The sequence below is a fragment of the Candoia aspera genome, chromosome 18 (assembly GCF_035149785.1).
Source record: "Candoia aspera isolate rCanAsp1 chromosome 18, rCanAsp1.hap2, whole genome shotgun sequence".
Classification (NCBI taxonomy): Eukaryota; Metazoa; Chordata; class Lepidosauria; order Squamata; family Boidae; genus Candoia; species Candoia aspera.
This window is the reverse complement of record NC_086170.1, coordinates 6526818-6554364: the sequence shown is the minus strand read 5'-3', so window position 1 is coordinate 6554364 and position 27547 is coordinate 6526818. Positions and strand designations below refer to the sequence as shown.

Here is a 27547-nt window from a genome sequence, read left to right as displayed (position 1 = left end):
GCAGCCTCCCCCCGTCACACGATCACAATTTAGGCACTTGGCAACCAGTTCACATTTATGATCATCGCAGTGTCCTGTGGTCACGTGATCATTTTTGACCTTCTTGGCCAGCTCCTAGCAAGCAAAATCAATGGCAAACTGGGTGCTTTGCTTAATGACCACGAGGTTTATTTAACGCCCACAGTGATTCTCTTAATGACCGCCGCAAAAAAGTTCGTAAAATCTGGTCAGATTCGCTTAATGACTGCTTCGCTTAGCAACTGAAATTTTAGTCCCAACTGTGGCCGTTAAGCAAGGACTACCTGTATTTAGCACCAAGGGCGAAGGAAAGAAATTAGGCGAGACCTCTACAGCATATTTTTAAATGACTGGATGCTACAGTTAATCAGGGGACAATTATAAATGGAGAGCTGGGTTGGGCCTGCACTCGGAGCATGCCTTCAGAATGCTTATTCATATGTCAGCTCGTTGACTCAAGATAGCCATTAATTACCCCACATGTGATTGCATGTTTGGCAATCCTGCTCTAATCTCGTACCTGAATTCCTTGGTGCTGCCCAGGGCAGGAGAAGCAGACAAGCTGCGCGTCTTGGCCCGTCCTCGCATGGAGTTCACACCGCTCCGTTCCTCGTCGGCGTTACAGGTAGGGCACTGATAGCACAGGGTGCCGGGGCTCAGGTCTTCCCCAGCTGGACCAAACGCCTCTGCTTCCAACTCCATTTTGGGAAGTAGCTAGGGAAAGAATTAAAATTTACAATTCCTGTCAGATTCAAGTCCCAGCAAAGCCAACATCTGGCTTCTGGATGGATGTATTTAGTGATGTGTATTTCTAGTGCATTTCTAGATTCCACAGAAGCGCCAAGAAGTGGACATGACCGAACGGATAGCGTCGTCATAATCATTCCGAGTTTGCCTTTCTTTGAGTAGAAGCTAGCTAGCAACGTCATTTCAAACCACAATTTGACGGCCCCCATAAACTAGCACCTGCATGTAGAACAGCTACAATTAAAAAAAAAATCAGAAAGCCACAAATAAAAAAGGAAAGTAAACCAGGAGAATGGTAAAAGATCAGGAATTTGGAAACTCTGCCCGCAGAGAACTTTTTGGAAACCTCCCACTCATCTTAAGACAGTACCACCTCCCAAAGTTTCCCAATTCTTCGGTTACAACAGAAATGACTATTTTGGTCCAGGTTTCTGACCAGTCCCTTTTTGCATCCAACGTAGGAATGATTCACCCAATTCAGCTGGTATATGAGATGCAAGGCTATAAGGAGGGAGAGGGAAGTGTGAATGCAGGGAAGTTGGAGAGAATGTATTGATTTCAAGATACCCCAAGACCAAAGTTAATTTCTTGTTAAACAAGCTCCAGATACAAATGCCAACCTATTGTAATGGTCTATTGCAATGCTTCTCAGCCTTGGCTGTCTTAAGATGTGTGGCCTTCAACTCCCAGAATTCCCCAGCCAGCAACTTCCCCTGTCATTCACACACCCTGCCAAATAATGTATTTTAGTATCGTTATATCTGCAAAGCACCTTTGTACACATTCCGGCCTGACTTTTCGCCAGATACCACCTATGGATGTAAATATATACCAGTTCAAAATGAGAAGCACTAGACAGGGCTTTACACATCTGACGAAGTGGACTGTGGTCTGCAAGACAGATGTTTCACAGCATCTACAACAAGTGATCGGCTTAACTGGAGATTGCCAGGGACTCAACTGCAGCGTCCTGCAAACTGAAGCTTCCTGCAGAGTCACAGCCCACAGAACTAAGTAAGTATTTTTTCTGGGCCTTACATTAATTATAAACTGAGTTCTTGGAAATACAGTGATGGCCAGCTCATGTCTTGCAATTAGCATGGTTAATTTGCGATTTGTGGAATAAGTCACAACTGACTGGCTTCACCCACCGTGCCAAGCCATGAACCATGGTTTGTAAACCCCAACAGCTGGGCCCACACAGTGTGCTAATCAAAACCTCACCAACCCCCTCCCCACTACTGATTAGTGTGACGCACAAACACAACCAAAGTGTGCAAAACAGGATGAAGCATTTACCAACTTAGCTAACAAAATACGTTACTCCTGTATGGGTGTTTATTAATATTTGGATAATTTTATAGTTGTCTGAATTTTCTGAGCTACAAGGCGTTTGGGGAGGCCCTTGAGGATCAGGGCAAGAATTGAATTTAAAAGTCTGGCCTTTCAGATTGCAGAATTGTCCCATAAAAATGTGGGACTCTAGTGTTCTGACGCACATGGAGCCTGGCATCCTTTTGTTACTTTAGCATTTCAGCACTTCAGTTTCCTTCCCAAACTGCTCCGATTTATCTGCGTCCCACTCTAAAGAAGGCCAGTCTTGTGAATACTTTGCGGAAGAAAATCTACAAAATGCAGCATAAAAACCCCAGTTGGGTGGAGACCAGGGCATGCTTATGAGGAAGTAAAGTTCCACTGCGCAATAGTAGAATATACCAAGTTATATCCACAAAGGCAAAAGAATATTTACTTTCTTCCCTCACCCATCAATTTCAATACATTATTTTTAAATTGCTGGGCTGTTTCCCACTCATGTCAACAGATCTACAGCTGCCTATTACAGCGTTTTCCAAAAATTCACACATGAAAAAACTAATAATACTTATTAATACAACAAGTGCATATTCTTTAGTGGGTCAGTAAACTGTATTTACAAACTGAGAGCCAGTCTGATGTAGCAGTTAAGGCATCAGGCTGGAAACCGGGAGGCAGTGAGTTCTAGTCCCACCTTGGATACAAAGCCAGCTGGGGGACCTTGGGCCAGTCACTTTTCTCAGCCCTAGGAAGCAGGCAATGGCAAACCACTTCCAAAAAACCTTGCCAAGAAAACTGCAGGGACTTGTCCAGGCAGTCTCCCAGAATCAGACGCAATTGAACAGATTAAAAAAAAACCCAACTATATTAGCCAAGCCAACTTTCTGAAATGAGAAACCACTGGGCAAAATGTTCCTTTTTGTCCTTTGGTTTAATTCAAATATTGTTTATGCAGATCAGAGTTAAGTAAATTACATCAGAGCTTGAAGGAGCTTTACAACAGTCAAACACGCAATAATCAAGGATTTAGGAAATTGCTATTAACTAGATAACACGTAGAGGCCATAAGGTTGTAAAGAGTTAAGTTAAATCTACATTATAAACCCCTTTTCCTTACAGATTAAAACAACGGCTCATAAAAAATCTGTTTTTACAGACCCAGACCATTGCTCCATCTGCACTGACTGGCAGTCATCAATTCAGGATTTTTAACAGATATGCAAAGGATACTTTTCTGTGTATTAAGCAAGGGCTCTACCCCTGAATTACAGCCCCATCAGAGACCACCCCAACATTTTAAAGTTCACAATTTGCAATATGAAAATAAAGAGCAGTTGGAGAAAATGGTTAGGCAAGAAACAAAAAAATTGGTCCACTGATTCTCCTTAAATATGCCAGCAGTTCTTTTTGGAATGATCCCATCATGAGGACAGATTCTTAAGGGGAGTTTTGAACAGTGCTTACTAAAGCAGGTGCCTCTCAAAATATAAACACTAGGAAAATAGGGAAGCCCTCAGATCTGATCTACCAAACTAGCAGAGATTGCACACTAAAGGTGGGGAGATTAACGAACACATGAAATAAATAATTAGATGGTAAGGAGACTTGGCTGTCTTCACCGGTGTTGTTCATGCAATGGATAAAATCAGTCACCACTACGGTAAATACGTATTTAAATATTGGGTTGTGTATCACACAAAGGCAGAAAAGAATTTGCCAATGTTAGTGCTCTACAATCCATAGCACTGTTTCTCAACCATGGAAACTTCTAAGATGCATGGACTTCATGCCGGCTGGGGGATTCTGGGAGTTGAAGTCCACCCATCTTAAAGTTGCCAAGGTTGAGAAACACTGGTCTATAGGACGCTTTACAAAAAAACAGAAAGGGAGCAATATGCATCTAATCCAGAAGAATAAACAAAATGAATTTCGATAGATGCACAAGGGGGGACACTGACAACACTCCAAGGCTCCATTCCACACATAACTGAGCTTATCATGGCCTTGCTCAGGTGATTAATTCTTCTAGCTATCTCACTTCCTGGGGTTTTCCTACTAGCTGACTAAATTAACCAAGGAATGATCTCCATGGTTTTAATAGTATATTGCTATTCTCCTAACAAGCCAAGAATCAGGAACCAGAACGAGCCTTGCAGCTTGACCCCAGTTGGCTGGTTCACACATAGCTTTGGCCACACTAATGCCACCGTCAACGGTCCACCCTAACAGATGTTGCCTTCTGAATCATACCTTTAAGAACTTGCTTGGATTCCAACATCAGGAAGAAACAGAGAGACATTGAGAAGAAGAAGAACAAACAGGCACTTTATCTCCCCACGCTTCTCTTTTTTGCAACTGAAATGGTTTATTCATCATTTATACAATTTGTAAAAAGATCCATACATGCAGCCCAATACCATTCAGTCCTATCGTTTCTCTCCCAGGCATACAGAAGATGAGATAATTGGAAGAACTTGCCATTTTCCTTTGGACAAATTTCTCTCAATTTTAAACGTTTCAAGTGCCTGTACCAGAATCCACCTCTGTGTTATTTATTTGCTGAAAAGTTGCAGATGGAAACTTAAGTTTTCACTTGCTTAACTTAGTAACGTACTCCGCCATTTGGTCACAAACAGCCCAATGTTATGTACGAGAGAGAAAAACAAAGGCACAGTGGCTATATATGCACAGAACAGTAAGCAAAACCATAATTTATTTATGTTTTATATATATATATATATATATATATATATATATATATTTAAAATATAAATTATTTAATTTTGGCTTAGTGTGCTGCGTGGGCTGAGCCAAGTCCTTGCTTAATTCAACATGTAAATAGTCCTATTTGTGGCTTGGGTGCTCCTCCTCCAGAATGTTTAAACTTGACTTCTGCAACGTGGCAGCTTCCAGACTACAATTCCTATCATTCTGAACCAGCATGACTACGGGCTGCCTGGGGGGACAGTAGACATCACAATCATATTTCTTGCCATGCTTGTATCAGATCCTGGTTGATTGCTAACAAATCCTGGCTTGTCACCAGACCAGACTTTTCCCTGGTTGGCTTATCTACCCAGGTGAAACAAATCACAATGGATGCTACTGATTCATATGGTAATGAAACCAAGATCATCCAGTGTTACTATAAGAAAGGCTGAGCTTAACACTGGTTTTACCGCAGCAATTCAGCCTTTGCCTGCTCACATCATACTACCTTTTATAATCTGAACTACACAATAGTTACTAAATCTGCAGAAAGGACTACAGAATTTCTTCAAATTGCCCGTTGCAAAATCTTTTCTTGAAGAGAAGCGGAAAACAGGAAGCTGCAGGGCTGAAATGTCACCCTATTCTTTTCCAAATAAGATGGATTCCTAGCATGCATGTTATTTTTCTTGCACCGCTTGGAAACTCAGACGGGGGGGTTAGAGTTAGGGACGTGGTTTCAAAGTCGCTTAAACACACTTCTGAACTTAATAGACTCAGAGCAGCACAGTGGAAAGCCTTTGACCAGAATCACATTTAAACCTCCATAAAGCTAAGTCAATGGGCTGGTTAAGCGGAGCCACTTGGCTTAACCACCATTTAGTGAATAAACTGGAACTGGCTGGGCTGATACAACCTAAGCTATAAACCATGGTTTTCCAGCCACTATGGCTGAGTTGCACAAACCATACAGCCAAAAGCAAATGACATTATGGCTCTGAGTCACGTGGGAAGCCAGCATTAGTGCAGTGTTACTGTTAACTTACCTTGGCCTATTTGTAAACTGCAGATTGTGAAAAAGGAGGCGCTTACGCTGGATGTCTGTCCTAACAGTCAGGAACCACGCTGAGACAAGGAATAGGTCTCTAGTGTTTATTGCTGCTAATGAGACAGAAAATCCTAACAAACTGAAGAAGCGTGGGAAAAACCCAGACAGATAAACCCCGAAAGTTAAGGCGGGTCTGATCTGTGTCTCTTTGAATGGCTGCTTAATTCCTCAGTACTACGCATGCGTTTTCCCCCCTGGATAGAGGCCCCCTCCTGCTCACCATCAGTACTGATGACAATGTCTCTCCCAAGGTTTGGGGTAATTATGATCTGAGGACGGCTTAGCTCCAAGCAGTCCAGCCACCCACCGACCCACCCAATATTGCAACTTTTCAACAGCTTTGCTCCCACTGACTTTAAGTTATCTTTGAAATTATGGGCTTATTAGACTCATCCTTGCAAACATTTGCCATCTACCGAGGCAGCTCACCATTTACCTTAACACGTTTCCCTGCCTGATTTGCTAACTGGCCAGTTCAGCAAGATTCCACTTAACGGCTATTTTTTCACAATACTGTACTATGCACTTGCAAGCTGTCTACACACACTTCAATCTAGTGCAGTGTACAAACCCAGGCCATGCGGTCTCTTTATGATCTCCTCTGTTCCATCAACCTAGAAAGGTGAATTTTCTGAACAAGCCTTGGATAAGTGGGTCATGTGCACACAGCTGGAGTGTGTGAAATCAAGAGATAATTCTTATCTCTACTATTAGAGCATAGGAAGATCATCTAATTCCACCCAGATGCCCACTATGTTCTGAAGCAGACTGTTGACCTTTTTTAAAAAAATGGTTGGTTGGTTGGATAACACTGAGCTGTCAATCAGTTTTCCCTGGGTATGAAAGTTCAACCTATAATAGATCCACCTAACAGTTGCTACATCCAATTCGCATGGCTTGTCAACCCCAGAGAAAACATTGCAAAAACACTTTGCTGAAATGAAGATAAACTACATCTACAGCATTCCCATTATCTATTACATTAGTAACTCTATCAAAGAGAAAATTAACATGCTCTGAGGCTGTTGTCTCTTACAAATCACTTCTTAATTTTAATTTGACCATTTATACAGGAACATTAGAATGGGCTGATTCTCCCTTTATTAACTGCACCCACTGAAATCTTGAAGTCTTACTGTTGAAAGAACTATCTACTTTCTTTAAAAGAGAGCTCGTCCTCCCAAACAAAATCATACATGTTAAAGAGAGTTCACTTTTGGCTCTTTTGTGAATCCATCCATATCCTTGTTGTGTAATTTATCCTATTTATTGGACTGTGACTTTAAGACGATACCATTCTCATTCTTTCTGCAAACATTCCAAGGGCCAAAAATGATTAGTTTGTATTTCTAGAGTCAGAACAACAGAGCAAAGCAAATATGACATTCTTCCAAAAATCCTTTGTTGTTTTGTAAGCAATTAAGCAGTGGTTAGCTAAATGATCCATAATTACAGCAAATGGTTATCAAGAGAGCCTGCAAAAGACTTTGGACCACTGTCCTACAGCACCTCTTTTCTGGAACCCCGCTATTGAGCTGATGAGGTGGGGCAGATGTTAAAAGTTATAGTCTGGTAAATTTGGAATCCACAGATTGTAAGAAAGTTAAATGGCAGGAATCAAATTTCACAGGAACCTACGGGCTGGGAAGTTGATGCAATCGCAGTTCAAAAAGGCTGCATTTGCACAACACATTTAATGGGTTACTGAATTAATCCGTATCTTGGTTTGCTAAACCATAAACGAACTGAACAGGTTTGGAGTTGTGTTTCTGCAAGAGACTAACACGCACACACAAACACCTCAGCAAACATGAAAACTAAGCGTATTGTATGAACACCAGCAATGAAAGGGTTGCGGGTCAGAAAACCGGCGATGTGTGGAAAGGGTTCATGGGGGAAGGGAGTGGAGGATAGGAGCTGCAGTCTGCAGCAAGGAGACAGAGTGAATGTCAGCTTGGGAGATATTAGTACGGTTATATCCCAACGTAATGAAAGGAGCAGGTAGGAGGGAAGGCTAAGGATGATGGGCCATGCAGTCCAACAAGGCGGAGAGCATGCAGGGCAGGGTGGTCGTGGTGAGGGTTAATCTTTGATGAGGGGATGACGGGGAGGGTGATCCAACCTGCCCGGAAGGCGCCAGTGGGGGAAAGGCAAAATGTTGCGTGGATGGATGATGGAGGCTGTGGTCCGAAGTCCCCGGAAGCCACGTGGTGGGCCAGAGCCGAGGGCTGGACGATGGGGGCGGTGATGCAACCCCGGAAGGCCATGGCGGGGGCTGGGGTCCCTCGGCCCTGGAGGGCACCGGAGGGGGGCCAAATCCTGGAGGGGTGCATGGCGGGGGGCGGCGGGCGCCGCGTTGGGGGACAGACGGCCGTCCCCTCCTTCCCTCTCTGGCCCCGCCGGTCCCCCGCTCGGCCCCGCCTCTCCTGCTGACGTCACTCACCCTCGAGCCAGGCCCCTCCTCCGCCGCTCCCTCGCGCGCGCTCCCCTCGGTCCAAGCGCCTCCGAGACGGGCCTCACAGGCCTCCCGCCGCTGTCGCCGCCGCCGCCGCCAGCCGTGGGCGCCTCCAGGCCAGCGAATCCGGCCGAGGGCGGCCGCCGCGGAGCCGGCCGCGCACCGCCTCCATTCCCCGCCCTCGGCCCGCCCCTCCGCCCCTGTGAGGGGAGGCCGGGCGCGCGGAGGCACGGCGGGCGGGGCGCCGCCGCGCGTGCGCACTAAGCCGGGCGAGGGAGCTGTGAAAGGGTGGAGAGGCGCGCGGCGCCGCCGCATCGCGAGCCCCGTCGGCTGCCCGCCATTGAGAAGGGAAGCCCTGAAAATCTTTCTCCGAGACCAAGAGTCTCAGGGTTTCTTTCCAGCACCGTTGGTTAATTTCTGCAAAATGTGCCCCGAGAAGAAGCAAGGATATTTTAAGAGGGGAATGTCTCCATTTGCCGTTTCCTCTTCCCCCCGCGTCCCTTTTCCTCGTGTGCTATGCCTCTTGGATTGTAAGCCCCAGGGCAAGACAGGAGGCATTACTCAGACTGGTAAGCTGTTCTGGAACTGCTTTTGATTCATGAGCGGGACGGAAAAGAACTTAAATCATAAATAAACCCAGTGTGTGGGTTTCCACTGAACGTTGCAATATGAACAGGGTTTTCTGCATGGGATTATGGGGCTGTGAATCCTTCACAGCCTAAATTGGTTTGCAGCGTAGGCAAACCAATTGCTTGAGTTTATACAGTTGGCTCAAGCAGAAGCTGTGGTTTGCACATTGCAATATACTGCTTTCCCTAAGCCAAAAGCAAAAACATCATATTGTGGCTTAAAGAAGTGCAGGATCCCAGTCTTCACCTCTGTTTTCCTGCAACAGTTGGAATAATAATAATAAAAAAAAACCCTGCCAAGAAAAAGCATCTTTGGCCAATTTCTACCCACTATATATACTTGTTAGGTGTTTTTGTCTATTTGTCCAAGGAGGCTTATATAAACATTTTAAAAACTAGGCCTACAAAGGTCACCTCAAAAGAGCAGCAGCGCAAAAATACAAATCTGCAGGCAGGCTTTAAAAATAGGCAGGATAAAATAACAGCCAAACAGCAGGAGCTAAAGAACAGCAATGAGATGAGAGAAAAATGCAAAAAAAAAAATGTCCCTCAGTGCAGAAAAATTAAAATTAAATATTTTGAGGCACATAAAAAAGTAGGTGCCATTTTGACTTTTTTGACCCCACCCCTCTGTTCCTTTGCTGAGCTACTGCTTGACGCGTCCTGCGAAAAGGCAAACACTTCAAAAGTTTCCTGGACAGGATGAGTTTGATGCCCTTCAAGATCCAGAGAAGCAATAATTAAGCGATGCTGATTCCTGCGTTTGGAAGGGCTGTTAGCCTGGTTTTGGTCTTCGCAGCCTCCAGACTTGATTGACATGTCCTCCCCAGTGACGTGAAAATTTGGACGTATAATGTCACAACTCTGTTGCCTCCCCCCAACTCACCTAAATGAAAACCACTGATGAGCATTTGTTGAGGATGGTGGTTAAGCGGATGTAAAATCAATAGGCCGTCCTGCATACATTAAACTAGCTTGCTTGTGGGGCCACATTCCCACCCCTCAGCATCACAGACTTTGCCTGGTTCTGCATAATGTGGGAAGGCATAACATGGTTTGCTGGGTTAGTGTTTCTCAACCTTGGCAACTTTAAGATGTGAGGACTTCAACTCCCAGAATTCCCCAGCCAGCCATGTTCAATAAACTATAGTTGAGGCATGACTGTGAACCGGATCAACAAGGAGCAGGCACCTCCAAGCAGGTACAAATTGGGCTGACGTAATATTACTTTACGTTGCTTCAAAATCTTTCTGCAAAGCTACTTTGGAAACCTGTTGGGAATGTTCATGTAAAACCTTTACCAATGCACTGATTCCCCCTTTGCTTTTTAAAAAAACTATAGGGCTAGTTTTTTTGCAGTTTTTCTCTGCTCTCAGTCACAAACGTTCCCTGCTAGTTGACTGAGTAAATTGAACTTTATTCCCAATGGTTAAATGACACGGGACAGCCGCGATCGAATACTAAGCTGCGTTTCACATCGTCGGCTCAAAACACGGTTACCTGTGGACAGATACCAAACATTTCTCATGACGAAAGGCAGCAGGTCAAAAGGTATAAAGGAATTTTTTTTCTCAAATATTCAAATATTTCAAGGGCAGCAAATATCCCCCAAACTTTGAAAGTTCAGAGAAGGATGGCTAATACCTCAGACATAATTCCTGCTACAGGCTGAGCCTGTAAATCAAGATCTGGATAATCAAATTCTGTTTATTTCCCCTATTAATGGTAATCAGTGCAGTTTCATCTGCCAGCCATCAGATGCAGATGACCAGGACTTTGCACATGCATCGAACATCAATAGACTTCGCTGTCCCCTGCCTGCTCTGTGCATTAATATTCTTTTCATCTATATCTATTTTTATACCTGTAAGCCCCAGCTGGCAGAGATCACCGGTGTTTTTGAAAGCATTCACAAGAGAAAGAGAGAAAAAAAGCCTTTTTTTTCCCCCAAGCTTGGAGGCCCACAGGCCTGCATACAAAGGGATTGGAAGAATGACAAATAAAATATACCCCTAAGTATTGTAGCTCCCTCTCAAATGAGCAAAGAACTTCCATCCTGCATTCTCAGAACCCCTTCTCTTAAGGTCATGTCAATAGGAAAGCATCTGGTAGTTAAAGCCCCAATCACATAGGTCACTAGTCCTCATGTACTTCATTTACTTATTTACTAATTAATAATTAAATTACTTAAATAATAATTACTGTAATCAGTAACACTTCATTCCAGACCACCCTGGCTGCTTGACGAAATAACTGCAGACTTGGCCCAAATGATGGCTTTGAGGTCAGATTATTCGATGGAAGAACAAGTTTCTACTAAAAATGCCTCTTGATTTGAAGAGGGAGGGAACCCTAACACCCCCTCCCCAGTACCTTGGATCTCAATTTATGCTGTGATGAAATCACTGTTGCAATTTTTCGGTTTTTTTCTTCCCCTCCCAAAAGGGCTTCTGTTTTTCTGCCTCATTTTTCTGGACGGTTTCCATTTCTCTGACATTTAAAGCCTCCTGTGGATTGGCAAACCACAGGTATCTTTTCCGCCCCTTCCTTCTCGTGACTCTTGACACATACCTTGGAGGAATGAAGATGCAGAGGGTTGATTATGGCCAGGGCCATCTTCAGTCTTGGCAGCATCATTGGAGAAGTAAAATAAAAATGAAGAAAAGATGCAAGATTATTTTGGATTGGCAAAAATTCCAGCGTTCCATCCAGTCCTTTGGACAAAGCTAAGTGTTGAAAAGGCGCCCTCTAGTGGTTGAAAGGTAGCAATGGGTAAGGGCATTTTTTAGACTTTTTTTTTTTTTTAACTTTCACTTAACTCTAAGGGTTGTGTCACTTGGGCTAAGAAAATTGTTAGGTTTTAAGAAGGGAAGAGTTCGGTTAAGCTAAGGGAAGAAAGAATGAGACTTTATGGCTGGGGCAATGCCAGAATTTGAGATCAACATGTGTTGGCAGAAGAGAGAATAAAAAGAACTAATTTATGGAATTCACAATTAACCATTTCAAAAGTGGAGAGGCTGTTCCTAATTCTGCAAGGCAGTTGCCTTTCAATACACACCCAAGGATTTTTAATCATCTTATCATTTTTGAAAAGGGATCTATATACCCTGAAACTACTATAGGGATATAAATAATGTTGATAAACACAGATACCTGTCTCAGGAGCTAAGAATCTTCTTCCAGGCTAATAAATTTACCGCATGACCTGTTTGTGAGAATCAAGGGCCGCTTTGTGCAATGCTAAACTTGTCTCTGAGTGTGCAAACACATTGTACATGTGAGAGACCATTTTGAAAGCATCAAATGGCACTTTAGGCATTAAAACCTGCCAGGGAGGATGACTAACGAAACAAAGATGAATTTTCTTAAGATTTTGTTGGCCAGTGGTGAGACTCATACCCACTTCAAGCCATTGTGTGGAGTTTCCTTGTTTTGTTTTTAAAAGAATCTAATCCAGAAGTGTCAAAAAAAGGGAAGGTCAAGCTTGCCAACATTCAAAACAGAGCTTGGTACATAGAACAACTTAATGCAAATAAGAGGAGGCACGTTGCCAGCTGTGTGTGGACTCAGAAGCTAATCAAGAGTTGGGGCTGGTTAATACTTGGATGGGAGACCACTAGGCGATTCCCGGTTGGCGAAACAGGCAGAAAGCTGTTGCCAGGAAAATGTGTCTGTCAAATCACCGCTTTATCCTCAACGCAACTTCAAGACACCAATCATTTAAAAAAACAGTTAAGGAAGGCTACTGAACTTTTTTTTTTTTTTTTAATTGTATGGCATAGCAGTTCCGTGTTCATGCGGCTTTTTTTCTTGCTGGGAAATCCTTGTGAGGTCCAGCAGCCAGATGTGTAGACTATTCAGCGTTACAAGTCATGTTGCCCGGGGTGCACCACAAGGCGGCTAGCCTACATTGCACCAAGTTGGGCTGAGAGAAAGTGACTGGCCCAAGGCCACCCAGCCGCTTTCATGCCTAAGGTGCGACTAGAACTCAGGGACTCCTGGTGTCTAGCCCAGAACCTTAACTAGACCAGACTGGCTCTCTTGGCTACTGAACTGAGGCGGTTTGAATAAGCAAACATATAATTCCATATGAAAGCGGGATGACTCATCCAGGATCAGAGCCAGGCCCTCCGCCCCCGCAGGCTTCTGCCTTGGCTCAGCTGCCACCGTTTTTAGAGCTGGGATTTCCTGCAGGGGACCCCAGCCGCCGTCCCTCCCAAACACCTAAAAAAAGGCTGATTTTTGCGCCAAACGGGCCAGTTCTTGATGGAGCTGGATCCAACTTATTAGCCTGGGGAAGGGCTCGTGAATTTAATTTGCACCCTGCCTTGCCAAAGAAAGGAGGGTTCCCCCTATTTCCCTCTCTTGACAATCAGGGTGAGAAATGCCACCGTGCCCTACCCAGGATCACTTTAGCTTCTCTTCCCTCTTCCTTTCAAACATTCTTCAACACTCAGGTTTGTTTAATCCTGCTCTGAAGGTGTGTGTGGATGCATGACATACAGATCCACATTTTAGAAAGAGCTTTGTAATTGCTTTTGAGTTTTCCCACGGCTTTGCCAAGATCCCCAACTCCTGCATGAAGTTGATCGTGATCATAGTGTAAACATGTTTTCTCCATCGTGGCCCCTTCAAGGTGCAGGATTTCAGCACCTATCAACCGCGGCCAGCAGGCTCAAGGCCCGTGCAATTAGCCACGATCCTGGGTGCCCCCCTTTAAATGAACGGAAGCATGCGTTATTTTAAGCTGAGACCAACACTGCAAAAAACTTAGTGGGAAATCATCTTTGCAGACAGCTTAAAAAATTATGCAATATTCAGTCAATGAAAGCAAGCCACCCCCCGCCCCCTTTGCACAATTTAGGTCCTGTTCTCCAGTTCAAACATCTCAGCGTCCTGGGTTTGGACAACAGAACTCAAGGTTAGTTCTAACCAAGTTTAGCAGGTAGTGGGATTGTGTCCCCAAGTCTTTTGATCGACCCAATTAAAGATCAACCCACATCATACATCACAGCTTGCAACCCAACTGCTACATGGCGTCCCAAGATGAGTTGTTCACGCAACCTGCCTAGACAAGGGACAATGCCAACAATGATTGTTACAATCTCCTTCCTGAATTTTTTAACTTGAAGAAATAACACATTTTGCCCTGCTACTTAAAACCCAAGGCTCCCCTTAGCCCCATAAGAGAGATTGTGCCTTGTTAGATTTCAACTCTACCTCCATATATACCTAGATCAGGAGACTGATCTCGATTAGTATATGGATGGGATACTTTCAGAAAATCCCAGGGTGATTGGCTAGAACAGGATTAAAAAAAATGTCAGAATGCCCCAACAGCAAGCCAGATAGCATCCCTATTTACCAAGAGGACAACATGGATGGGTCTCTTGTTCTTAAAATCTTGCCTTGAAGGAACCTTTACTCTTAACTTCCATACACACACACACCTCTTCCCAAAACCACCCACACAATTTCTGCAGTGTGTGTGCATGTGGATGGTTCAGATTCCCCCCTTAAAAATTGGCAGATGGAAGCTAACTTTTTAAAAGTCCCCCTTGAATGTGCAAATTTAAGCTCTTCTGTGCCTCAGGATACAAAAATGAGCTCCAATCCTATTCTGTGCTGGTCTGTAGTGTGTTGCGCAACCCACACACCATTAATTGTGCTTATCTGCCAAGTTGCATCTAAACCTGGTTGGCTTTGGCTTAGTGTGTTGTGCAAACCCAGCTGTGGCTGCAAACCATGGTTTATGGCATGTAACATTCTCTCCACCTTTGGAGTAAGCAGGCCACTTAAATTCTACTTTGATTCAACTGATTCTACCTTATCGACAGTTCCCCATATATTTTATAATTTGCCAGCTTTGACCATTATGATTTGCCACTAAGGATTGACTGGAGGAGCTGAATTTGGCTTAGTATGTGAACTTGGGGTGGTTTATTCAGCCAATCTTGCAGTTTCAAAGTTTAGAGGGATGCCAAACTGCATTTTTTCAGTACCCTTGGAGTGATAATTAAGGGATCAGGCTTCTTGCCCCCATCTCAAATTGAGTAAGAGGGGAAAATGAAAGATCGGATGCTTGAGCAATACTGCTGGGACAATCTGCCCCAAATTTCGCTTGTCCCAGTCTCTGCCGCTAAACCTTTGAAGGAAGAAGTGGAACCCCCAGATGTTTTATGGAGGGTTAGGTTTGCAGATACAGTCATTTGCTTTGGAGATTTTGCCTGTTGGTGAAATTTAAACCAAAGCCATCCTTTGCGTAGAAGAAAATAAATGCTGGTTCCAGTTTCCAGCTTCCTGGAAAAATGAGGGCCCCCCAACAACTCATGTCAAACTGCTTTATTACATCTTAAATAACAGTACATTTTAATATAGGATCTATCTTGCATCCAGCTTTCTTGAAGTACACCGACTTTTAAAATTAAATACAAAAAGTGAAGGAATAAGGGTGTGGAGGAAGCTCTACAGAGGGTAATCTCATGGGGGCGAGGGAAGAGGAAAGAGGGTGATTAAAAAAAATAACCAAAAAACCAAAATTCAAGATGCCAAATCCAGGCCTAAAAATGCACAATTACAGCACATTTTGTACAGAATGTTGCAGGAGGGGGAACGAAAGAGAAAAGGAAATGGATTAAAAATCACTGCTGCCGCAAAAGGGGTGGGGAGGGAAATCCTGATGGGGCCAAAGGAACATCAAAGGTTTATCCAAACAATTGGCTCTCCAAATGCTCTGAAGAGTTTAATCTTGTTTCTCTGTCTGTCAAAATACAAAGCCAGAAAAAGGCTAATCGGATGGGTTTCGACCGAGCTGCGTTTTCTTCTCCCTTCTCTACCCCAGAATCGAATCTGAATGTTTAAACAGATGGCTTTTTGCTTTCAATTTTTTTTTGGGGGGGGGAGGGGGAAAAAAAACTCTATTAAAGAATAGCAACTTATCGTCCTACTTCCAGATGTGCATAACCTGGGGGGCTTTTCAATTCTTCACGGAATTCATTCTATGCACAGAGTAAGCGGCAGTAAGGAAAATCAGCAATGGTTACAGCTGCTTTTTTTCTTCTTTTTTTAAAAGAAAAGGATTAGGTTATTTCTCAAAAGAAAACACATAGAAGGATGTCTTAGTTTTATTATGCACTTCAGCGTTTCTACAGCATGCGATTCTAAAGAGTAATCCAACCCAATATGGCAAACCGAAAACTTTTTTTCCCCCTTCTTTTCCACGGTGCTTGTTTAATTTAGAAAGTCTAAGATTGTGGTTTAAAAAAACAACAACACATTAATTAGGGTGTCGCTTCAGACCCAGCCTTGATGGAACCACCCAGCATTACAACGGTTTTTCTTTTCGGCCCTGCTCCTGAAAGCCAATCCACCAAATCTTGTTTATTGTGATTATGGGATAGCCTTCAGCATTAGTAAATCAAACGAAGCAGACAGGAAATGAAAAAGAAAGGCCGCAGGAGGCGAGGCCGGAGGGGGGGGGACAAGGGGTTGCATTTTTGTTACCAATAAAAGTGAAAGTTTTTTAAACATTCAATACCATGTACAGAGTGTGCTTGGTTATCTTCGTAACATTATCGTATATATGCAATATTTGTGCAACAATTTGTGACATTAAGACAGAAATTTAAAAAAAAATTAAGAAAGAAAAAGAAGATTCAGGGAGTAAATTTACAGCATTAACAACCCCAGAAGCATCTGGGTTCTGACTCCTTTGTCTTGGCTCGAAGTTGGACCATAAAAAGCAAACTGCATTTAAAAAAAAAAAAAAGGAAAAGGAAAAAAATTTTAAAAAAGGGGAAAGGAAATGGAGATATGGACAAAAGAGGGGATACCGATCTTGCTACGAACAAGACTTTTAAGTCTGAAAATGAGATTAAAATGAGGCCTTCCCACTATAACCCATAAAGTCAGTATGATTTGCCATTTTTAAACTTCAGTGAAACTTACAGGTTGTCTTGCTTCACAATGTGTGTGTTTTCCTTATTTGTTTGTTTATCACCACTTATTCGTTTATTCTTGCCTGGGCATGCTTACACAAGCGTGTGGTTTCTTTCGTTTTTTTTTTTCCCTCTCTAGACCAAAAAAAAAAAAAAAAAGTGGTCCCCAATGGAATGCACAATTTTAATCTCTTTTGCTATTTGTAGAACCCACGGTAATTCCTCTTTGAGAGAGAATTGTGCTCTTTGATTCAGCGAACAAGAGAGGTGGAAAGATCTTCCCCTTTGGTGGTGGGGCAGGAAATGGGGGGGGGGGAGAGGAGGCAGGGAGGGGATCCAAGTTAGTATATTGAGTTGGATACGTTATTTCAAACTTTCAACTGTTGGAAAAGTTGTCCGGTCAGCGGGGAGTCCACGGACTGTCCTGCCAGAGAATGCACAGAAAGAACTTGGTTAGGCCTTCAAAGCAAAGTCACTGGGGATGATCTCGACTCCCCCTCTGCCCTCAGTGGATGGGGGGCTGCTTTCGGAAGCGGGAAAGGCCTCGCGTCGCCCCAAGCCTGAGACGGCAGCCTTAAATTGCACCAACTAGCAAGAAGAGGGTGCATCTGGATTGGCCAATATGGAGCCGCTCTTCCTGCTAGGCGGATCTCCTACACCAATGGTTCCCAGCCTTGGCCACTTTGAGAGGTGTGGACTTCAACTCCCAGAATTCCCTGGTCAGGATCCTGGCTGGGGAATCCTGGGAGTTGAACTCCACACCTCTTAAAGTGGCCAAGGTTAGGAAACACTGTCCTACACCATCCTGGGTTATGCAAGATGGAGAGAAAACAAGATGGATCATCCGCCTTGCGTATTCAGAGAGCAAGTTAGGAATTTCAAAGGCTGTTTTTAAGGGTTGCCTGCAGTGATGCAACAGCAGCCAACTCGGGTGAGGCCTTTCCCAGCATGCTGGGTCTGGGGGGGGGGGTGATGTCGCTGCTGACGGCCTTGCCCTCTCGTCAGCCGTGTCCCCAAATCAAGCACAGGACACAGACGCAGGGAGCAACTTGTTACCTGGTATGGATATAACACCCCTTAAACCAGAATGCCTCGTTCCTATACAGAGAGGAACCACTACGTTCCTGGTTTCCCTGCCTGCCTGTGCATAGAGGCAGGGAAGGGTTAGGCCCAAACCCATCAGTATCCTCTGCAAAGACGACGAACAGAAACCGTAGCACCGTTCCTCCGCCATGCGTCACTTTGTGCAAAGATGGAGACAGATTCCAGTGCGTTTTCCCACCCCGCTGCTTTGGAGGGGCGGGGGCAAAGACTACCTACAGGCTTCAGTTCCAGATCTTGAGGAAGCTATCCCAGGATCCCGTTGCCACCGCCATGCCGTCATCAGTCACCCCTAAGCAGCTGACACGGTTATCGTGGCCAGCTAAGACACCTGGAGAGAGAGGGGAATACAACACGGGGGAAATGTTTCAATGCAATAGTGGTCGCCATTGCAAAAAAAAAAAACAGACTCAGGAAAACCATGAGTGGCTGGATTTTCTGATCACCGTTTGGCTTCTATCATTTCAGTTTTAGTGGAATACATATCCTCCCCACTCAGGTTTGCTCAAGGATCCGATTTTCCAGAGGCACTCGTCTGCCTCTGTCTTCCTCCCCCAGGTCCTCACCCTTTCTTTCCGCCATCTTGAGAGTTTCACCTTTTCCGTTCGGGATGTCCTTCCCAGGGTACGTGCCCCCCCTTCTGCCCCCACCGCCTTTCTTGTTTTAGACACGGAGGAGGCAAAAGCTGACCTGCCCTGTCCGCTTTGAGCGTGTCCCACACGTTGCAGTTGAAGTCGTCGTAACCAGCGAGCAGGAGGCGCCCGCTCTTGGAGAACGCTACGGAGGTGATGCCGCAAATGATGTTGTCGTGGGAATAAACCATGAGCTCCTGGTCGGCACGGAGGTCGAAGAGCCGGCATGTGGCGTCATCGGAGCCAGTGGCGAACGCGTTGCCGTTGGGGAAGAACTGGGGGGGGGGAGAGACAAACAAAGGTGGGATTAAACTATTAGGGTTGGCCGCATGGCCAGCCAGATGCTGAGACTGGATCTGGCATTTTCGTCTACCTGCCGAGTCCTTCCCAAGGACCTGAAATGGGCAGATACTGCTGTTTTGTAATATTCGCGCTATCATCGTGGGATGTAAGTTGTTCCAAGTAAAGCTGCCTTTTGCAATTGACCGGCGGAGTGGGGCTAACTAAGATTTGGGGGCGATTTCCTCCTTCCAGAGAAAAGGGAGCCCTGCCTGTAAAAAGCTTCTCCCCAATTGGACAGCAGCTCCACACTCCATCGAGGGACCTCGATGGCGTCAAGGCATTGGCTGTCGCAACGGCAGCCTTGCCGTCCCATCACCCGCCACGTTCTTACGTACACAAATGGCATTGATGTCCGACTCGTGGCCGGTGAAGGTCTGCCTGCACATCCCTTCTCGGACGTCCCACAGCTTGGCCGAGGCATCGCAGGCACCAGACACAAAACACTTGGAATCAGGAGCGAGGGATAGGCTCATGACGTCGCCGGTGTGGCCGGTAAATGTAGTAGTTTGCTGTCCGGTTTCTATATCCCAGAGGGCGCTGGGGGTGCGGGGTGGGATGAGAAGGCAATCGTTAGAACAACCAAGCTGGTATCCTAAAGGTTCTTATTCCCCCTCCTTAGGGATTCTCACACACTGATAAAATCCCCAAGTCTGCCTGGCCTTAAAGGGCCCGCCCTTATTTTCAAAAGGAAAAAGAAACCAGATATCCCCATGATCCGAAGTGGCTTAGAAGAGGCCAATGCTGTAAAGGCTGCCTGAACACCAGAGTATTCCTCTAATCCCAACATCCAAAGCCAAGTACTGCAGAAAGTCTCTTGCACATTATAGAGAAAAACCAATACCCGCATCGATCTACAGAAACCAAAGCAGGGATTGAGAACTTTTCTGTCCTCGTTCTCCACATTAAAAGAAAAAGATGCTCACTCTAGGCCAAGCAGAACAGAAACTGGTTGGCTCTTCTTTTACTGCAAACGGAGACCACAATAAAAATCTTGATTAAAACTGGGGAAGACGACGTTTTTTGCCTAGTACGTACGGGATTATCAAGAGGGGACTGGTGGTGGATGCAACAGGGGTTGTGGCTCCTAATGGTTTAACAGTCATCACAAAGCAAGATCCCCCCTTCCAAAATTAGGATGCTAAAATCCAGAAAGATGTGAGAAGGGGGAGAAGGATGGATCTGGGTGGGGACGCTGATTCTGGCAGCAAAAGTTGCAGGAGGGGAGCCATGTTGGTCCCTGGAGGCAAAAGGTCAGGAGTGGTCCGGTCACACCTTTTTGACTCCCCGTTTTTTTAAAACGGCAGGAGCTTCCATCGCAAACCCCCTCCTGATTTTGGGGTACTGACAATAGATCTCTGCTTGCTCCGAACAGCCTTGTCCTTCCGTTCTATGCTTCTGCAGGATTTCGGGGCTGGGGGGGCAGGACGGGGAGGGATGATCTTTCAGCCTAATCTCAACATTCTTCCTCAGTTTGTTGAATAAACAAACCCATCTCTGGGACCCGCTACCGAGTCTGGCTCTTACCAAGTGGTATCTCCAGAGCTGGTCACAATCTGATTATCATCCACAAACCGGCAACAGGACAAATAGCCTGGAAAAGAGAAAGCCAGAGGCGCTGTCAGCCCTTTGAGGTAGTCCAGACAAGAAACCGGACACATGAATACCAACACTACCTTTACTGTAAGGTTACAGTAACAGAATCCAGCACGTCTGAAAGCATTTTCCCCCTCCCTTGCCTTTACTTTCCAGGGAACGAGGGTCTGAGATGCTTCCCACACCCCTTTTCCTCCTGGGGGCTCAGCTGCCTCTTATCTGTCCATTGTCTAGTCTGCAGCTCTTCCTTCCATCTCCCAAGGTCATTCCCACAGCCCATTTCAGGCAAATACGTTTCAGTCACCCTGGGGATTTCCACATCCACAGCCTCGGTTCATCAGCCGCCAACCCCATTTTGACAAGAACCCGAGGAGGGACGGGTGACCCCAGGGTGTCTCAGGACAGGATCTGATCCAGCGAGATGTCACAGGATGGCTTCAAAGGGGAACGGGCTCTGGAAACACACCAAAGGTCGGAGGAAAATGGCTACCGCCCTTTGCCATAAACCCTTTTCCAACTAGCTTCACACAACCTTTGTGGCCAATGAATTAACTTCAAGTCAGGCTTATTTAGAAAATACTCCCGTTTGACTATCACCTGTGAACCTGTTAAATTGGCAGCCAATCTGCCGGATTTATAAATAACTCTTTGCTGCCGTATAGCCTCAGTTCCCCCTCCGCTGCCCCCCCCCCCCGTGAGCTGTTTTCAGGCAGCTTCTTTTAGTCTCCATCCAAAAAGCCTGCAGCAGTGAGAAATCAGCAGGATGCAAAGCTTTGCTGGAGGGTCTCTTAAGAACCGCAAAAGGTTTTTCCGGAGCCAAGCTGGCAAGCGGGCGGTAGAGTCTCTGAGCCGAGTTGCACCTTCGGGGTCTGTTTTTTGCCCACACAAAGGAGAGCGTAAAATGCAGCACAGAGAATGGTGGTGATCTTCGCTTTTGAGAGGGTTCGCTCTCCAACCTTGCAAGTCCATATTTAGCAGGCCCCGTAGAAGAGAGGTGGGTTACGGCTCCCTCTGGGACCAGCGCCCCGAGAACACAAGGAAAGATGCCAAATTCTCACTGCTAGCATATATTAAAACAAACCTGCCCTTTGTTATTGCTTATCTGCATAGGAGCGGCGGCTTCTTTTTGACTGTATTAAAAAAAACAAAACCTTTCCAGTTTTTTAAAACTGGATTTTTCTGGATAATCAGAAATTTGATCAAAATAAATACACTGATTGAGTGGGAGTACCAGGCATGAGAGATCATTGACCTGAATATTGTTATGTGCATGCAGATAAATAGCTTGCATACGGTTACAATAAAACCTGTTAGAGAGGCACCAATCTTTATTCATTGATGATTACATTTATACTCTGCCTTTCCTCTAGTAGGAAAGCCATCTGCTAGGGTGGTGGAGAGATTCCAATCCCAACTGTAATTTGGAGGTCACAGCACCAGTTGGGAACATCTTAAACCAAATGCATTGTCTCCTGGAGTTGTGCGTCATCTGCGGAGGGCAGCCACGTGAGCCAAGCAGAAGACATGGCAGCTGTTTTGGCTCAGAGATGCCAACTAGCCCAACCAGCTAATGAACTTCTGAGGTCAAGTGAGGTTTGAACTGGGATCTTCTCCGTGCAGGACCCGGGTCACTACATGTAATGGTAGGCAGGAAAGACCTTGGCAGACGGGGCAAAGAGATGCTGCCAAAGGAATGGTCAGATGACACAGCCCGCAGCTGCAAAATGGGCAAGGCAAGAGGCTCAGAAGGGACCCCTCCCCCTAGTTTCTCGGGCTGTAAAGGAGATGGGGGAGAACTGTCCTTTCAGACTTGCAAGATTCTGTTAATGTAGCCTTCCCATAAAGTAGACTTAGCTCATCTGGTTGTGTTTCCTGTCTGGTCTACCTGGTAAGGCTGACATCACAGAAGTGCGTGTCAGAGACTCTCCCTTTTCCTACGTCACAGATGATTCCAAGGACGCACAAGGAACTTTCGTACTGAGATGGCCAGCTCGGATTCAGCCTGCTTGGGGGATGATCCTGCCCTCAATCATCCAGAGCAGATCTCCCTGCAGACGACAAGGAACTGACTCTTGATCCCTGGGGAGTGCTTTGTGCTGGGCAGAGCGAAGGCCCTTTACACAATAGTCCCAGCCTTGATTGGTTTCCGCCCAGTGGAGGCACCAAGTAGGAGCACCAACAGAGTGACGGGGACCCTGGACAGGCTGATGACCTGCCCACAAACACCTGGACCTTGGAACAGCAACCCAACATCATCTCTGCCTGCTCCTCTGGACTCACGTATCTTTGGAATTTTGCTGTGACGTCTGTACCTGCTAAGCCTAAAAACCTTTGAAACCTGGTGTGGGGGTGTGCGTGTCCGTGCTTGGTCTGGAAAAATCTCTAAAACAAAACCCTCATCCTTTTGGTTCAAGCCAACCACCCTAACACCTGGCTGAAACCACCCCTTATTGACCTCAGGGGTAATAATACTGCCAACTTGAATCTTCTGCCATCACGGAGGATCACTGACCAAACATTTCTGGCTGGAAAGAAAAACAGCGCAAGGGATGTTTGAGCTGGTGCAGAAAAGTAACGGCAAACTGGACCCTCAGATAACAGGACAAACAGTGAAAACCCCTCTGTTAATCTGTAAGAAAGCAACCACAGCTACGCAGTTTTCTTTTCAAAATCATTTTCCGCCCTCAAGGTGTATTACATCACTGCGTCCACACCTGATCTTTGTGAGGTCCCTCACGCAACCCAACACAACAGCAAAGGAATCTCACGCAAACCAGAATGTCTAAAAAGGAGCTTTAGTGGCTTAGTTGTAGTGCCAAACTGGACGCCCAGAAACTGAGATCATATTCCATCCGCTTATCCTCTCAAATGTTCATCATTTTCATGGCACTTGGAACTTAGCAGCACTAAATTTTGTTTAATGGTCTGCAAGCGGTCAGATGCGGACCCAGAGATATTCCCAACACCCCCGTGGATGAAGCATTTGTCTGGATAGTCATGATGACTAAGTCTATTATGACAAAAGTGAGATTATAGTCTTTTTCCTGGCACCCAGAAAAAAACAGCTGTTCAGCGCATCGAACAGATTAATCTCTTGGGACAGACGTATTCTGCTCTCTATCTGTTCCTCTACGGCAGGGTTTCTCAACCAGGGTTCTGCGGAGCCCTCGGGTTCCGCGAGGAGTCACTAGGGGTTCCCTGGGTGGTCATGATTTATTTAAAAAAATATTTCAAATTCAGGCAACTTCACATTGAAGGGGTAAGTTTCATTCATTATTTTTACTTGAAGAACACTGTTACTGCATATACAGGCCTACCCAGGAAACGAATAGAATGATTTTGTAACTCCTGGCCTATCTTTGAGCCTGAATGGGCAGGGGTTCCCTGAGGCCCGAAAAACATTTCAAGGGTTCCTCCAGGGCCAAACGATTGAGGAAGGGTGTTCTATGGTATTAGGTACCACCCAGCCATTAAGTAGCATCTTGCAGAACCAGTCCTAACCAGCCCCTCTGAGACCCTTCAAACATCACAGGCAAGCTCCCTGCTAGCATGCTATATTCAGTCTGGAGAAGTGAAGTTTACACAACCACAGAACGAGGAGGGAGCCAATTCAGTAGCCAGTTTTAAAAGCCAGGTGCTCTTGGGATGTTAGACTTAAAGTCCCAGCATCCCAGAGATGGCTGTGCTGGCTGGGGGAGTTGAAGTCCACATAGCTGGGAAAGGCAAAAGATTGAGTTGAGCATCTACCTGCCCCACGAGCTCTAACCACCTGACTTCACTTTAATGGCAAGAAAATCACACAGATCCCAGGATATATACTGAAGTCGCTCAACAAGCAAGCTGGCAACATCGAAGGGCGTAACATAACCTGAAGGCCAAGGGCGCAGAACCTGGATGGGAGAGGGACATACCTGTGTGGCCAGCCAGCTCACGGCTTACTCGGACATTGCCTTCACGTGTTTTTAAGTTGTAAATGGAACAAATGTTATCGAGTCCACCGCAGGCCACGTAGTTTCCGGAAGGGGCGTATGCGCAGGTCATGACCCAGGAGGAACGCAAAGGAATGGCGTGGACCTAGCAAAAATAAGGCAAAATAAAAACATACTTGCTCAGCCAAACACATGGGGTTACTTGAGCTGGTAGAAGTGTTGCTGGCAGTTAGGGGCAAGGCTGCGAGAGAGAGACGTATTTCCTAAGAATGGGATGTGTGTTTGCCAATAAATTACTCTGCCTTATTGAAATAAGGCAAAAGTTCAAGTATTACACGACACTTTTACACACAGCATTGAGAACAGGACTTTATTGGGATTTCTCAGCCCAGCAAGTGTCTCGAATTGTGATTTCTAAAGGCCTGGTCAGGTTCGAGGGCTCCTGTCTGCACTTTTTTCTGTGAAGTCACCATTTTGCTAGCTGCAAGGAGCAGATTATCATCAATTACTTAATTAATTTTAATTTATTGGCCGCCCAACTCCAATGGGCTCTGACTGAATGTCCCAAATCCCAAAGTTATTTCATATCACTGCGGAGCCTACATTCAGCGGAAAAGCTTCGGTTCCGGACCAGCTGGCTGGGGAATTCTGGGAGCCGAAGCCCACCCATCTTAAAGTTGCCAGGGTTGAGAAACCCTGGTCTAGACATTCCCTGTTTTTCACGCAGCTAGATCGTAAATCTATGTTTATTGCCAGCAGCGATGCTAAACTTGTCTGTGACTTACAGAAATAATTTGTCATTTGCAACTGAAGGAGTAAAGAGGGTGTATCTTGACTCTTCACCTGGGCAAAAGTAGAGCCTTACACAACACATGCCTATGGAACAAAGTTGCATTATGGCGTCTTCCCTCTTTTCACCAGCTAGCAAAATAAAACCATCCTTAAGACAACACAAGCCAGACTCCCCTCCTTCCCACCCCAGTACAGCGTATTTCTTCCTCTTTTAGCCATGCTGCAATTCAACAACAACAACGACAAAACTGGCGAGGCTCCTACCTTGTTTGTGGTGTAGCTGTCCCAAATGATCAGCTTTCCATCCTGTGATGCACTAACCAGGAGCCTAGAAGGACAGGTGAGGAAGGAAATACGGTTTTTGCTAATCATACAGTGAACCGGTCCAGACTGGCCTCATTCAGATGATCAAATCCTCCACACAGGCCCTTCGCAAGAGTTCCCAAACCAACCAGATCTCCTTAGGTTCTAAGAGTGCTAACCAGGAACCGTGTCAATCCCTTCTGCGCCATTTTAAACCCTGAGGCTTTGAGTGCAGAACATCTGTGCATATCCTTGTCTATTAAACTGCCATTTAACAAGCCAAACTGAGCCACTGGAAACACTTGTACTGCCAATCCTGGGGAAGTATATCAATCAAAACGAACAAGAATGGATTGGTACGTAACTGGTGTGTTTATCAGCTGGTATTTCCACCTTCTCAGATTTTTCTCTGAGATTACAAAAATCCAGGAATCTATAAGGTGCTTAAGAGCAACACAGATTATAGCATTTTATAGTATAATGGTATTTATTACTGCATTGCGTGTTTTGCATTGAATTTATGTATTTTAAATGGTGTTTGTAAACTTTACTGTCTCTTCATTAGCATTTTAAGTTTAAGCTTGTTCCGTGTTTGAATATTATTGTGACATCGTTAATAAAATAAAGATCAGCTTAAAAAACAGAGTAACACAGACTGATTTGAATAAACAAATTCAAGTAATTAATAAGAGTCCTTTCATTGGATTAAAAACACCCCTTCTGATACAGCTTCGGTTAATTTAAAAAGAAAAAGGCTGCTATATTTTTGAAAAACCATTTCAGCTCTCTGCCAACAAAGCAGAAGAATAAATGTCAAGCTTACTTGTCAGCATCACTCAATATGCTCAGTTCTGGAGCAGGAAAACTGGTAATTGTACTGTAATAATGGCAATGGGGTCTTCATTTCAATAAATCTTCCCCTGCTGTGTTTTGGAGCCTCACCTATCTCCATACAAAAAAATTAACTGACTCTTGCCAACTTCCCATCAACCGGGTCAATGCAAAATGTGGGACATCTCCAAACAGGGACCCAAGCAGCAATGAGTTATTTTTAAGCAGGTCTGACGATGCTGTGGGGAAACGGCAAGCCCATCCACGCGCAGACATTTGTGCTGCGCTGCAACCACAACACCGTCATTTTCAACAGCCCCTTGTTATTCTTGCCTCCTCCATTTGTGGCTTTTCAACCCTACTGCCCCCTTACAAAGAGCCTGTAAGCTCTCTGGTAAAGTACCATATTCACCAATACAAGGACCCATTCTTCCCGTTTTCATTCTGTCTCCCTTTTTTGTGGCAAATTCTTCCCTCTTCTCATGAGGGAGGGGGGAAAGGACCCAGAGGAGACATCCAGAACTTAGTACCCAGCTTTGCTGCTGGCAATGCGTCCAGCCCTGAACTCACCTGGAATCGGTTCCCCAGTGCATTGCATAAATTTTGGCCAGGTGTCCCCGCAGTGTTCTTCTAGTACGCATCTGAATGCGACCCACGGGATCAATGTTGGCTGTGATCTAAAAGGGAGAATTGCACATGTCTGTCAGCAGCAGCAACTACTCAAGGGTGCGTGTGTGTGTGTGTGTGTGTGTGTGTGTGTGTTTGGGGGACGACACCCTATGGTACGAGGTAACAGTAAAAGGGCTGTTACATGTCTGCAAGGGTCTTAGTATTGCAAAATACTAAAGGCCCAGGGGAACTTGTTAAAACCTGAAGGTGTAGCAAAATGTTTTTGCTGCCCAAATTAAACATGCTTTCTAGGAAACCGCTTGTAAAAGGAAACAGCCTTCAACACATTTCCTCGTAATGTGGCTAAGTAAATATAAAGCCTTGTATTTCGCTATACTGCAATCAAACCATGGAAGCTTGTAGCATAAACACAACTGGGAAAAATATAGGTCTGCATATTTGCACTGTCTCCATACAACACAATTATTTAACTCTGGA

General features: G+C 45.2%; 2 protein-coding genes and 1 long non-coding RNA gene across 7 annotated transcripts in view; all 3 read right to left on the bottom strand.

Annotated features, from left to right (window-relative positions):
- Positions 1-8488, bottom strand: part of NADK (NAD kinase) — a 34754-nt gene extending 26266 nt beyond the window's left edge. The window contains exons 1-2 of the mRNA XM_063317333.1: positions 8340-8488; positions 539-732 (exon numbers count right to left, since the gene is read on the bottom strand). Coding sequence (XP_063173403.1) covers positions 539-720 — 182 coding nt within the window. The 5' untranslated portion in view covers positions 721-732; positions 8340-8488. The remainder of the gene's footprint in view (positions 1-538; positions 733-8339) is intronic.
- A 1887-nt stretch (positions 8489-10375) lies between these two features.
- On the bottom strand, positions 10376-12175 carry LOC134506990 (uncharacterized). Its single transcript, XR_010068859.1, has 3 exons — positions 12134-12175; positions 11552-11728; positions 10376-10480 (listed from the first exon to the last, which is right to left on the bottom strand). It is a non-coding gene; the product is annotated as an uncharacterized LOC134506990 (long non-coding RNA).
- Positions 12176-13676: 1501 nt separating this feature from the next.
- GNB1 (G protein subunit beta 1) overlaps positions 13677-27547 on the bottom strand; it is a 63521-nt gene continuing 49650 nt past the window's right edge. For 3 of the 5 annotated variants that reach the window (XM_063317633.1, XM_063317634.1, XM_063317630.1), the window contains exons 4-11: positions 27011-27117; positions 25571-25634; positions 24497-24659; positions 20517-20583; positions 19328-19529; positions 18709-18925; positions 18238-18349; positions 15308-17341 (exon numbers count right to left, since the gene is read on the bottom strand). In XM_063317633.1, coding sequence (XP_063173703.1) covers positions 18243-18349; positions 18709-18925; positions 19328-19529; positions 20517-20583; positions 24497-24659; positions 25571-25634; positions 27011-27117 — 927 coding nt within the window. In that variant the 3' untranslated portion in view covers positions 15308-17341; positions 18238-18242. Of the gene's footprint in view, positions 13695-15307; positions 17342-18233; positions 18350-18708; positions 18926-19327; positions 19530-20516; positions 20584-24496; positions 24660-25570; positions 25635-27010; positions 27118-27547 lie in introns of those variants that run through there. The other 2 variants (XM_063317635.1, XM_063317632.1) reach the window with 2 other exon arrangements.